Consider the following 12,486-nt stretch of genomic DNA (forward strand, 5'->3'; position numbering starts at 1 on the left):
TCATTTCCTTCTCTTTTGAAAATTCATCAAATTCCAACTGTTCCTCATCACTAATAAACTCGTATGCTATAGCTCTCAAAAATAGGAAATCCACACTATCCTTCCTCACTCCCAATTTATCCCAAACCTGAGATGGAGGTTTAATAGGGTAAGGCAACTTGGATATATAACTTTCCTCAGCAGCTCTAAAATTCAAAAATGTCTGATTTACAAAATCCTTAAATCCCAACACGTATGATTTATACTTTTTCAGTAAAATTCCATTCAAAACAAATGAGAGTAAATTCTTTTTCACTCTCAACTCCTTCTGTTCATCAGTGAGGAGTAAATAATCTGCCATCTGTTCAGCACTATTTCCATTAGCAGCAGTAGTAGTAGCATCAGTTGAATTATTTTCTGATTCATTTGTTGCATCAATGTTAACCATGGTAGAACTCGAGCCAACACTAGGTGCTCCAGTGGTGGCAACAGTAGTAGTAGTACCAGCAACAGTGGCAGCACTCGTAGTAGTAGTGGTCGATTGATTCTTTTCATTTTCTTTTGCTTTTAAAACTTCCAATTCTTCACTTTCCTCCAAAATTTCATAAAGTATTGAAATAGGTCCAAACATGAGCTCTTCCTCAATGATTTCCTTCCACCTCCTACAAACCAATCGAACAGAGAAGAACAATGTCTCATAATCAACATATAAGAAAATGTTTGAGCATACTTCAGGTGGTAGATAGGACTTGGCTGGTGTGTTGGAATTTAAATTCAATTTCTGTTGAATCCAATTAATGATAGAGATGGGCGAAAAGTGGTTGATATTATTGCTAGGGATCGGAATAACAACTGAGTGATGATCAGCATCAGTGTAGTGTTGTTGATACTGTTGCTGGTAATGCTCTTGTTGTACTCTCATGTTGGATGAGTATGTAACAACAGCAGTTCCATCCTCTTCATCCTCATCCTCTATTATTGTCGTTGTTGTCGTTGTATTATTATTAATATTATTATTTATATTGTGATGATAGTGAATTGATTCTTCTTCTTCCGCAAGTGATGATGGAGGTAGGGTTGTTATAGCAATTCCAATTTCTTCCAATTGAATTGTTTCCTCCTGTTGTGACAATGCAGATGATTGTTGCTGCGAATTTTCCTCTTCCTCTATGGTCAATTCTTCAATCATTTTTTCATTAATAGTTGAAATTAGGAAACGAATGTCAAATGAATGTACAATTGATTTATTTCTTCTGTTGTTGTTGTTGAGGAGGTTGTTGTTGTTGTTGAGGTTGTTGTTGACCTGGTTGGAGGAGTTGGAAATAAGGAGGACCAGCAAATTGGGTTGGATTACCTGTAAATCTTACATTTGGATAACCTGATGGTGTTGGATTACCTCTTGTCATGTTGGCAACATTCATTTGAGGTCTGAAAACCATTGGAGAAATTGGGAAGGAGCCAGGAGTTGCTCCAGCTCTTAACATTTGTTGTTGCATGTTAAATAATTGATTTTGTAAATTAGCATTAGGTGATGCTTGTGGTCTACCATTACTTCCAGGAGTAGGACTTGCAGTTGTTCCCATATTGTTTACAGACATGGCTGGAGGACGAGATTGAATATTCTTTGGTGTAGTGGTTGCAGATTGAGGTGTTTGCCTAGCACGAGCAGCAGCTGCTGTTGGAGTTTGAGGTGTTATTGGAGGTGTAATACCTTGAGGAGGAATGAATGAGGGATTGGCTGTTGTCGAAGGTGATGGTGTTTTAACTGTTGGAGATGGAGCTGTAACACTTGGTGATTTTTTGACAGGTTGTCTACTTGTGACTGGCGTGGTCTTCTTTTGGGTAGCTCTTTTGGATTCTTGACCAGGTGTTTCAACTTCTTTTTTAACTGGAATAGATGGATTATGAACTGTTGAGATTTTGATCTTTCCTGATGGAGGAGGTTGAGGCATTTGTGTTGGTGGATTATTGTTATTGGCAGTAAGAACAGGTAAATTAACTTTGAATGGTTCTTCCTTTCGTTCAGGTTTCTTTGAAACGTGCATAATGGCAAAACTCTTCTTTTCAGCGTCTTTGAGATGAGCAATATCTGTTTTGTCATCATTTTGAAGTCTAGTTCCCCTTTGCATTGAAAATAACAGAGTATTATTCCTCATTTTTGCTTGCTTTCTTATAGATACATCAAATCTTTGTTGGTCAGCAGTCAATAACTCCTTACATTCTCCAAGTTTTGAATAAGGACGTTGTTGAGTATTTGCCTTCTTATTACCAGCGCTACCATTCGGCAATGGAGTATTACTTTGTGTAAATTTCCAATTCTCTTTAATAAATGCAGAACATGATGAAATGATATCATCATGATTAGATCGTTTTTCTATTTGTTCGGAAGGATTTAATAATGAATATGCAAGTTGATTATTACTAGTTATTTGAGGGAGTTCTTTTGTCTCCTTTGTTTTTTGAAGATCATTTGTATACACACTCAAAATATTTGTTATTCTAACAAGATTATCTACATTTTCATCCTTCGGATATAATAAAGCCATCCTAAAATTTGAATCATCCTTCTTGATCAATGACTGTATAGTCTCCAAATTCTTATTTAAAACACAATACTTGTTCAGTAATGTTTCCCAAGAACATAATTTAATGTCAAACTCGCAAATTTTATCCAATGTATCCTTTGCAGCTCTTTCTATTTGTTCGTAGGTTCTTTGCGATTCATGGAAAGCTGTTGGAGGCATTTTTTTTGTCTTTAGTTTGTATTAATAGCCAAGCTAACATACGATTCAGAAAAGCAAACATTAGGAATACCAGAAGCAATTCATAACAAAAAATATTTGCATGTTGAGCTGTGAATTGAGATTTTGTATCAAATTCAATGTTGGTGAGCCAAGGACTCATAAGAAAACTATGATTAATATGATATGCGAAGACAATGGTGTTTATTCTGTCATCCACTGTACGGAATACAGAGATGTGGTTTTTGTTGAGGTTGAAAACGTCTCTGGAAAATCAAAAGAATATCCAGATGAGAAGGCTAAAGAAACCATTCGACAAATTCTTCAGCTCACTTTTGTGGAAGAAGTTTAGTGCTTGACATTGGAAGCTAGAAATCAAAACTTGCCCATGGGACCTTCCCTGATGTCTCATTCACTTGAGATTGAAAAGGAGGATGAATTTGAAAATCTATGGAAGCAAGCTAATGATAAATTTAAACCAAAGGCCATCAAGAAGAAACCTTCCTCTGTTGTTTCTAATGCAAGCAATAGAAAACAAAACAAGTAAACCTCATCTGAAACTGTACTAATAGTGGTGTAAGTTTGAAAAAACAATGCCCAGGTAAGTGGTCGCCACGAGAGAATTATTGACCATTCATCAAGAAGGACCTGAAATTAATGATCTTCCTAATCACCTTCTAATTAAGGGAACTTTAATAGATAATATAAATTTTTATTTTCTCCAAAACGGAGATGAAACAGAGGCAACTGAAAAGGCAATAGCAAAAATCTCAAATTTAGGGTTAGAGTCTTATGTAGCAACATATCTGGTGAGTTGGATTTATGAACATCTGCTAGTTCGTTGTTAATAACAACATGCAAAACTCAATTTCCCTTACATCTAGCTGTTGAGTAAATATTACTTCAAAATTGATAGAAAATGACAATCACACCTTCTCAAACAGGGGACTTGCCAATTTTTCATGATAATAATACTAAAGGGTCAAGTGAACGTGTACACATTATGCAAGATTTTCATCACCATAACAGATAATAAACATGATATCAAAAGTTTATTAAATTCTTTTTAAACAAAATTTTCAAATCTCTAAGAATGTCCACTAAAATAATAGCCTAATAATTATGAACCTAATAATTATGGAATAAATTCATTTCACCTCTTTTCGTCATAAATTCCAATATCCAATAATAATAAATAATAATCAAATTATTAATGATATTTTCTAAAATCAATAATTTGTGATCGGAAAAGAAGATGATTATTGTTGTTCTCTGTATCTTCTTTCTTGTTCCTTTTCTTGTTGAATCTTCTTTTCCAAAGCCTTTTGTCTTCTCCTAAGTTGGTCTGGTGTAATTGGACCATAGAAATTGAAGTTTCCTTCATCAATAGATTGACCTTGTTCTGGGTGTTGTTTAATGACTTGTCCTAACAAGTAGTACTTATCAAAACATCTAATTAAATCTGATTGAATATTGGTACAATGTTTTTCAAAGGATTGTTTAGTTTGAACATCTTGTCCTTTGAAGATATACTTCCAAAGAGAGTCATTTTCCATTCTTTCGTTTTCATTGAAACATTCACTAGAAAGTTTGTGTAATTCGGAACAAGCAACTTTTGAAATACAGGCAAATGTCTTTTCCTTGATTTGAACACATTCATTTCTTTCAGGGAATGCATCACATAATAATTCTTTAGCTTTTGCAAAGTTATCTTTGCATTGATTGATAGAATTTTGTACTTTAACAGTGTTATGATAGTCAAAGAAAATATTTTCTTGTAATTCCTCATTTCCGATTTGTTTAACTTGATTAATTTCCGTTTCACATTTTGAATAATCTTCATCATTATTAATTAAACAATTATTTAAATTATTTCTAACTTCCGCATGCATATCCTTGTTTAAAAAAGGACGATATAAACAAGTATGGAATTTAAGATAAAGTGGATGATTGAGTGGTAATTCTTGATCCTTCCTATGTTGTTTATGAATTTCTCTTCTCAAATCTCTATAGATGTCTGCGCATCTGTTTCCGTATGCATTATTAACAAAATCGGTCATTTTTTTTAAATTAAATTAAAATTATTTATTTTCACAATTAATATCTAGGAGAGGTAAAATTAGCTGGTCTTGGTGAGTTGTTATTACTGTAAGAAAGAGAATAATTGGATGGAGGGCGAAGAATGTTTTGGAATTTTGTAACTTCAATAGTTTGCAATTCCATTTGTTTCTTGGCATCCTTTCTTCTCTTCTTTCTACTAAGCAATCTTGATAGAATACAGAACAGTAAAGTTATAGAGATGATTGAAATTAAAATGACTGCTCCAATAATTGAACCTGCAATAATGATATAGGTAATACTATAATCAATATTAGATGCCATTGGTACGCTTGTTGTTGGGTTAACACTTGTTGCAGGTGTTGGTGTTGTATCTTGACTACTAACCACCAAATAAATACCAGTACTTTTAACAGAAATTACTATGGTATTTGAGTTTGATGAATTAATTGTGCAATTTGACGCCTTTGAGAATATACCTGAAGATGTCTCTACTCTACATTCAAGAACTGTTCCTGTCTTAGCTGATCTAGCTCCGGATACTCTCTCCAAAGATAATTGAGCAATATTAGAACTTGAAATAATGTTTTTTGATGTACTATCAACTAGAATCTTGAAATCTAATGCCTTAGTAGCAAGTAAGAGTGAGGTATTAGACATCTTGTATGAATTCATTGACAATGTAACACTTTCAACTCCTTGTAATTCACTAAGTGAGCTGAATGTTGAACTGAGAGTAAATGGTTGAGCACTTGATTGTGTAACATTTTCTGATAATCCATTAAGTGTAATTGTACTGACCAGTCTGGCATATCTGTATGAATTAACACCTGTAACTCTAACAGCAGGCATATCAGCAACCAATGTCTTTAGTTTAATGTCTACAAGATTGTTGTAAATTGTTTGAATAGTCTTCAAGTCAGAGGAAGAGAAAGAATTTAAAGATCTTGTAGAGACCTTGGCAGAAATATATGTCTTGAAAGTATCTACAGATTTAATACTTGAATCAATATCACTGGACTTCATGATAATACTGTCCTTTTCATTAACTTTTGCCATTGATTCTGAGAACTTATTAATACCATACGAAACAGCAGTATCTTCCAAGTAGCTTAGTGAGTTACTAATTGAAGATACAACAGATATTGTTGAAGAAATAGAGGCTGGAGTGACTGATGTAAATGTTTCCTCTGATTCAATTTGAGTAAAGAATTTTTGAATAAAGGTGGTACCAGATTGTGTCAAAGCTTGCTTTTGTGATTCTGTTTGAGTTGTGGTAGTTTGAATCAAAGATAACACTGATGAAACAGTTGAAACTGAAACTGTTCCTTGTTGAATTATTTTGAGAGACTCAATAGTGGAAGCCACATCTTGAGGTTTTGTAACAGTTACCTCTGAAATGGATTCTGATGTTGCACCATAGTAATCAGAAACTAATGCCTTTACTTGCCAAATGCCAACAGGCATGTAGGTGGAAATGCTATTCTTTTCTGAAAGAGCAGATAAAACCATCCAGTCATCACTGCTACCCTTCTTCCTATACATAAACTTATAGCCTAGAGGTAAGTGTACATCAGTCCATCCACTTGCACAATTAAGTTCAAAAAGATCTACCAATGTTACACCTGTTGAAGGAAGGATTGCAAAGGTTCCAGCAGTTGGAGGAGAATTTGTTGTAAATGTAAGAGAAGTTGATCCAGACTTGGAGCCATCTGTTATCTTCAAATTGACAGTGTAAGTTTTTCCTGCAGAAAGTAATGATTTGGAAATGACAAGGTACTTGTTGGAGGTGGATGGTAACACAAGATTTGAACTTGACCATTGATAAGTTCTGGAAGATGAAAGGGTATCCTTTGAAGAGGCTTCTAAGGTGAGATCACTAGTTGGATCAATGACAGAAGTAGAGACATCACTTGGAGTTACAATGACAACACGTAAAACAGTTGATTTGGCCACATTAAGTACCTTAACTTTTAGTGAAGCAGCCATAGTTCTTGTTCCCTTGCTGAATTTAGCAGTAAAGTAATAATTACCAGGTTGCATAGCACGATTAAATGTAATACTGGAAGCAAATTTGTAACTTGCAGAACTGAAACCATCACACGATCCAGAGGTGTCCACTTCATAACAAGTGAGAGCCAAAGAACCTGTAGTTCCAGTTGAATCACTTGGATCTTGTAAATAAACAATAAAGTTAACATCATCTTCATATGATTGAGACATATCCCCAATATTGAAAGAGACCTTAAGAGGTGTTGCCTTAGCAGTCACTTTGAATGAAATAGATACACCAGCAGCATAAAGAGTAAAATAATAGTCTCCTTCTTTTGTAAGTTTAGTGAAACTATCACTGAATACCAAAAATTGTCCATCTTGCTTAATTACAACGTTATCAGCTGAAGTTGTAGTATTCAACTTATAGACATAGGTCACAGTTTGGGATGCATCGTAGCAAACAGGGAATGTAATATCTGGTGTGATAATAGCTGTACTTCCAATCATGAAACTAGTTTCAACACCTTCTTTAATTGTAAGTTGAGGTAAAGCCCTTTCCGTTACAGTTAAGGAAACAATAGCTGTTGAATAGTTTCCAGAGAATGAGCTTGTTACCTTCACTTGTGCTTTGTAAGTACCCACAATTAATGTATCAGGTGAGAATGTAACACTAGATGTTATTGATTTGTTGATGAGATTATTTAAAGTTGAGCGTGAACTTTCGCTTGGGGCAGAAATTGCATACCAAGAATAAGTTAACTTTCTACCATCTGATGAAGTAGATGCAGATGCATTAAATGTTACAGTTCCACATCCTATTCCAATAGAGCTCTTATCAGATTTTACACTAGCAACAGGTGGAACAATTATATAATCTTTTTGGGTAACATTGACACTAACAATGCTTGCTGATCCTGGATATGTGCGAAGCAAGATTGTGTCTCCAATTACTATTGTTGGAGAAGATCCCAAGTTAATTTGAAGAGTACTCTTTGTGCCATTCAAAATACAAGTTGGGTTGCTTCCAAGCATAGAAATATCAATAATCACATTACCACAAGCAACTTGTTGATTGAAAGTTGAGAAAATTGTACCATAAATAATATGTCCCTTAGAATTAAATCCAAAGGAATTGGAGTCAATACCATAATTGCAATCATTTCCATACCATCCCTCCTCACAAGAGTTACAGCTGTCACCGATTGTGTGAGGATTACAAGAGCAAGTTCCCTCATCATTACAAGTACCCCTATTACTACATGTTTTGCTTGCAAGACATTCTATATTACAGTCAGCACCAACAAATCCTTCCTTACAACGGTCACAATTGGATCCTGTCCAGTTACCGAAACATTCACACTCAGCCTCAATATTACAAGCACCGTGTGAGTTACATGTTACGTTATCATAACAAACACTGTGATTACAATGGGTACCAGCGAATTCTGGAAGACACCTTTCACAATATTGTTGAGGATCATAATTTCCTTTACATGTACATTCTTCAAAATTAACACATTTTCCTCTTCCACCACAAACACTTGGTCTTGAAGAATTAACATTATTGCAAGAAGTAAACTCGCAATTCAAACCAGAATAACCATTAGTACAATTACATTCTGGCATTAAGCTCAAACCAACATCACAAGTACCACGAGAAGAACAAACAGCCTTATTAGTGGACAATAACCCATTACAAATAGGAATATCACAATTTGAGCCATTGAAACCTGCTTTACATCTCGAGCATGAAACTCCTTCAAAGTTACCATCACAAACACAAACATGACCAACACAAGATCCATGATGGGTGCAACCTCCCTCCTCTTCAGATTTACCATTACAAGTAATAACAGAACAATCCTCTCCTTTGAAACCACTATTACATCTACAAGAATTAGCAGCTATACAAACTCCCTGTCCAGAGCATGACTCAGTTTGATTATAACTTCCAAAGCAAATGGGGAAGTCGCAATTATCTCCATAATATCCATCGAAACAAGAACAATTATTCTCTGCAATACACAACCCATTAGATGAACAAACATGACGACTTGTGTCAGCATAACCATAACAGTGAGTAGCATTGACATTATCTATTTCTGTCTCATTGAAACTTGTGGAATTTTTCAAATCTGTAGAGTTCACAACACTGGTAGCATTATCTGTTGTTGTAGTGTTTGTAAGTGTACTGTTATCAGTGTTTGTATTATTCAAAGTGTCTGTACTATTCAAATTTTCTGTACTGTTTAAAGTGTCTGTAGAATTTTGGAAGATTTGAGTAGTATTATCAGTAACTGTAGAATTTGAGAGAGTTGAATTGGTTGTTGACGTGTTTGAAGATTCTTGTGGAACAACTTCAAAAAGGCAATCTTCTGTTGGAAGAGTTTCCCAATATTCAGCCACAAAGGAAGAAAGTAAGGTAAATGGTTGAGAAGAACCTGTGATACCACTATTCAACACTTGAACACTCAGCATGATATTGCTTTCAGGATCTTGAACATTTTGAATTGATTGCACTGTTACTCTCTCTACATTATTCTTTGTATCAATAGAGGAGCCACCATTTCCGTATAATACACGTGAAGATGAGTATTCTGAGGTTTCACTATTCAAATTGTATACATTTACAATCAAATCCAAGTTATTGATAATGTTTGGCAATACTGAAGTACTTGAAGAATAGTCATACCAAGTAAGGGTTGATCTGAATGTTGATGATTCAGTTACGTTCTTCTTCAATCTATAGCACGATCTTAATGTTTGGTTTGACTTGGTAAATGATTCTTGAGAAATAGATAGTGTTACATTTCTTCCTTTTTCATCACTAAAAAGACTTCCGAGTTGAATTTTTCCAAATCCTTCATAAAAGTTTGGTGTTCCAAAGGCTTCACTAATACTGAATCTTTGGAATTCATCGTCTGAATAAGCAACACTACCATTCAGAGGAACTGAGCTATGAATCATTGCAGCCTTAATTAAATGTCCACTTGGAGCTGAAATTCCAAGCTTCTTGATAAAATATTCTCTCAATAATAGAGCACCTCCAGCCTTTTCCACACAAAGAGTATCATATTTATCAAATTTGCATTAATTCAATATCATTTCAACAGCAAACAATATTGTAATTAACAATGTAATTAATAATAATAATAATAGATAATAATGATAATAACGTACGGATATCGGTGTTGCCATTGATGTGCCACTTTTTGTTATAAGGGCAGCATTGTTTGAAATGGATGGGGAACCAGCACCACATTGAGATGTTGAAATAGAACCGTCTGAGCGAGCTGAAACAATCTTGAATCCAGGTGCAACAACTATGGGACCAGTAATATTTATCCAAAATCAAACCCAAAAAAAACTTACAATCTGGTTTAATTCTTCCTCCAATAGCTGGACCTCTGGAAGAAAATGCAGCAAGGTTATTTTCATTATAAATATTTGTATATTGCAAATAAGAGCTAACATAACTATTTGCTGATGGTTCGTAGGTGGCACTGTCCACAAAACCAGCGTTTGAATTTCCATGAGCTCCAACAGAAATACCATTTTTACAAGTGGAAGGGGCTGTTAAATGTAAACATTAAACTACTAGTTCAGTTGAATACTTACTACCAAGGTTTCCAAATCTGGATAATTGCCCATCATTTCCTTGGGCAATCAAAACTGTTGCATCTTGATGGCTCCAAATAAATTGATCAAACTTTTGGGCATAATCATCATAGGTATTACAAACATCACAACAAGTGTCAACTCCAAACAGGGTTTTACAATCATCGTTTGTAACAGAATCACCAGCACTAAAAGGAGCTTTATCTGCAGTTAGTGTGCATCCAGTACAGTCATAAGAGCAATCCACATATCCACCAATAGAACATCCCCAACTGTTCGAAAATACTTTTGGTGTTGCGCTGCTTGTGTATGGAGTGCTTAATAGGTCAGTAATATCATTAGGGAAATATAATCCACTTCCATCTGCTGGTGCCAAGTCCGTAAAATATAATTTGGCACTTGGTGCAACACCATGAAAGGCATTTACGCCAGTTCCAAGGTTTGTGGCTTCCATAGAGCCGACAACACTACCAGCTGCATTGAAAACAAGTAAGAATGTTAATAATACAAATAAAACTTACCAACATGAGTTCCGTGTCCAGCAGTAACATCAGTAGCATCACCAGAATAAGCGGTTCTAATCCTAACTACCTTTCTTCTATTCAAATTAAGGGAGGTTGGAGCCCCTGAATGATTGTTATCAGTAAAAAAACAATGATCATAGTCAAGCCCAGTGTCAGCAACGGCTACAATCTGATCAGCTCCATAAATACCCATATTGTAAAATGGAGTTTCGTGAGGAAGAGATGGATGAGCAGATTGAACAATCTCGAGGGAATGTTTGTTAGAAATACTAAGGGACAACTTTCTTTGAACAAAGTGAATATTAGGATGAGAAGTGAGAATATATCCAACATAGGAAGCAATGAATGGTGAAAATGCAATTTCACACACATTTTCAGAAACAAGGATCATTGGCGCAAAATCAACATCTTTCACATACTTTTTAGAAAGTATTGTATTGATTTCATTCACCAATTTCTCAGTTTCTTGTTGTTGAGTTCCCAATGTGATAGATTGAACAGATGGAATGACTGAAATAACAAATCTAATCAGGTTTGATTGCTCGAATGTTTGAGAAATTCTTGTCGAATTACTGACATTTCTCAACGATCTTTTTGGAGGGGTTCTTTTTCTTTCAAAAGCCAAAGACTGCAATTTTTGGAAATCAAAAGTTGATTTAAATCTAGATTCATACTCTCCAATCCACTCAATTTCATTATTATTGACAATTTCTGTAACATGACTTGCTGTAGTAACAACAGAGTAAATGTTAGCAGACAAGACGTTATTTTCTCTTATGAACGTATTTTCAATAGATGATCCATCTTTGATTTTTACAATAAATTGATAATTTGGTTCCTCCAAAACATCCCTTCCATCAATTCTTCTCTTCACTTTTCTAGAAAGATGTCTTAAACGTGAAGGGTTATTTAACAGATTTCTATCATTGGTTAGTTCATATCCATTCTTATCAATAGAAATACTTCTAAGATTATTTTGATTTTTCAAAGCTAGAAAGGCTACTGATGGAATAGTATCTTTTGAGTAAAGTTTTTCCCAATCTTGTTTGCTTACTGATTCAAGCTTACTGGAAATACTAAGAATGTGATGATTTTAATAAAATCGGAATAAAGAGATTAAAAATCAATACGCTCATATTCTACATACTCTTTGCAATATACTCCAATGTTGAAAAGAATAATTGCCATCAAACATAAACCAATCAATGATGTTCTTAAACACCATCTCCTCTTATAGAATGGTGCAACACCATCATTAACAACAACAACACTATGCATCATATTTTTCCAAGCCTTACACTTAAACTTCTCCAATACTACCCTCACAAACGTTGTTGTTCTTTTGTATTTTCTTTGTGATTAAAATATTATTTCATTTTTCCCCAGTGCTTCTACCTTACTACACTATTATTGACGCACACAAGCTTAGAAGCTGTCGAACACAACGTTCATAATACAGCTTCATTTGGGCACATAAAGAGTAAGTTTGCAGCAACGGTAGAAGGGCATGTTTGGTGAAACTTTACCCAAACATGTAAAGTTCAAACTTCTTAATACTGGCTATCATGAAC

The 12,486-nt window shown here is 34.7% G+C and overlaps 3 protein-coding genes across 3 annotated transcripts; all 3 read right to left on the minus strand.

Annotated features, from left to right (window-relative positions):
- Window positions 1–1,203: 1,203 nt before the first annotated feature.
- NAEGRDRAFT_79861 (uncharacterized protein) lies at window positions 1,204–2,727 on the minus strand. Its single transcript, XM_002676998.1, has one exon. It carries the CDS (start codon window positions 2,721–2,723, stop codon window positions 1,224–1,226), a length of 1,500 nt encoding a protein of 499 aa, XP_002677044.1. The 5' UTR covers window positions 2,724–2,727; the 3' UTR covers window positions 1,204–1,223.
- Window positions 2,728–3,979: 1,252 nt separating this feature from the next.
- Window positions 3,980–4,612, minus strand: NAEGRDRAFT_49278 (uncharacterized protein; the record flags this gene model as incomplete). Its single annotated transcript, XM_002676999.1, has 1 exon — window positions 3,980–4,612. The coding sequence occupies one exon, from the start codon at window positions 4,610–4,612 to the stop codon at window positions 3,980–3,982; it is 633 nt and encodes a 210-aa protein (XP_002677045.1).
- A 205-nt stretch (window positions 4,613–4,817) lies between these two features.
- Window positions 4,818–12,380, minus strand: NAEGRDRAFT_49279 (uncharacterized protein; the record flags this gene model as incomplete). The annotated part of the gene is made up of 5 exons (XM_002677000.1): window positions 4,818–9,824; window positions 10,146–10,180; window positions 10,392–10,595; window positions 10,913–11,991; window positions 12,316–12,380. The coding sequence occupies 5 exons, from the start codon at window positions 12,378–12,380 to the stop codon at window positions 4,818–4,820; spliced, it is 6,390 nt and encodes a 2,129-aa protein (XP_002677046.1).
- Between the last annotated feature and the right edge of the window lie 106 nt (window positions 12,381–12,486).

The sequence above is a fragment of the Naegleria gruberi genome (assembly GCF_000004985.1).
Source record: "Naegleria gruberi genomic scaffold NAEGRscaffold_25, whole genome shotgun sequence".
Classification (NCBI taxonomy): Eukaryota; Heterolobosea; class Eutetramitea; order Acrasida; family Naegleriidae; genus Naegleria; species Naegleria gruberi.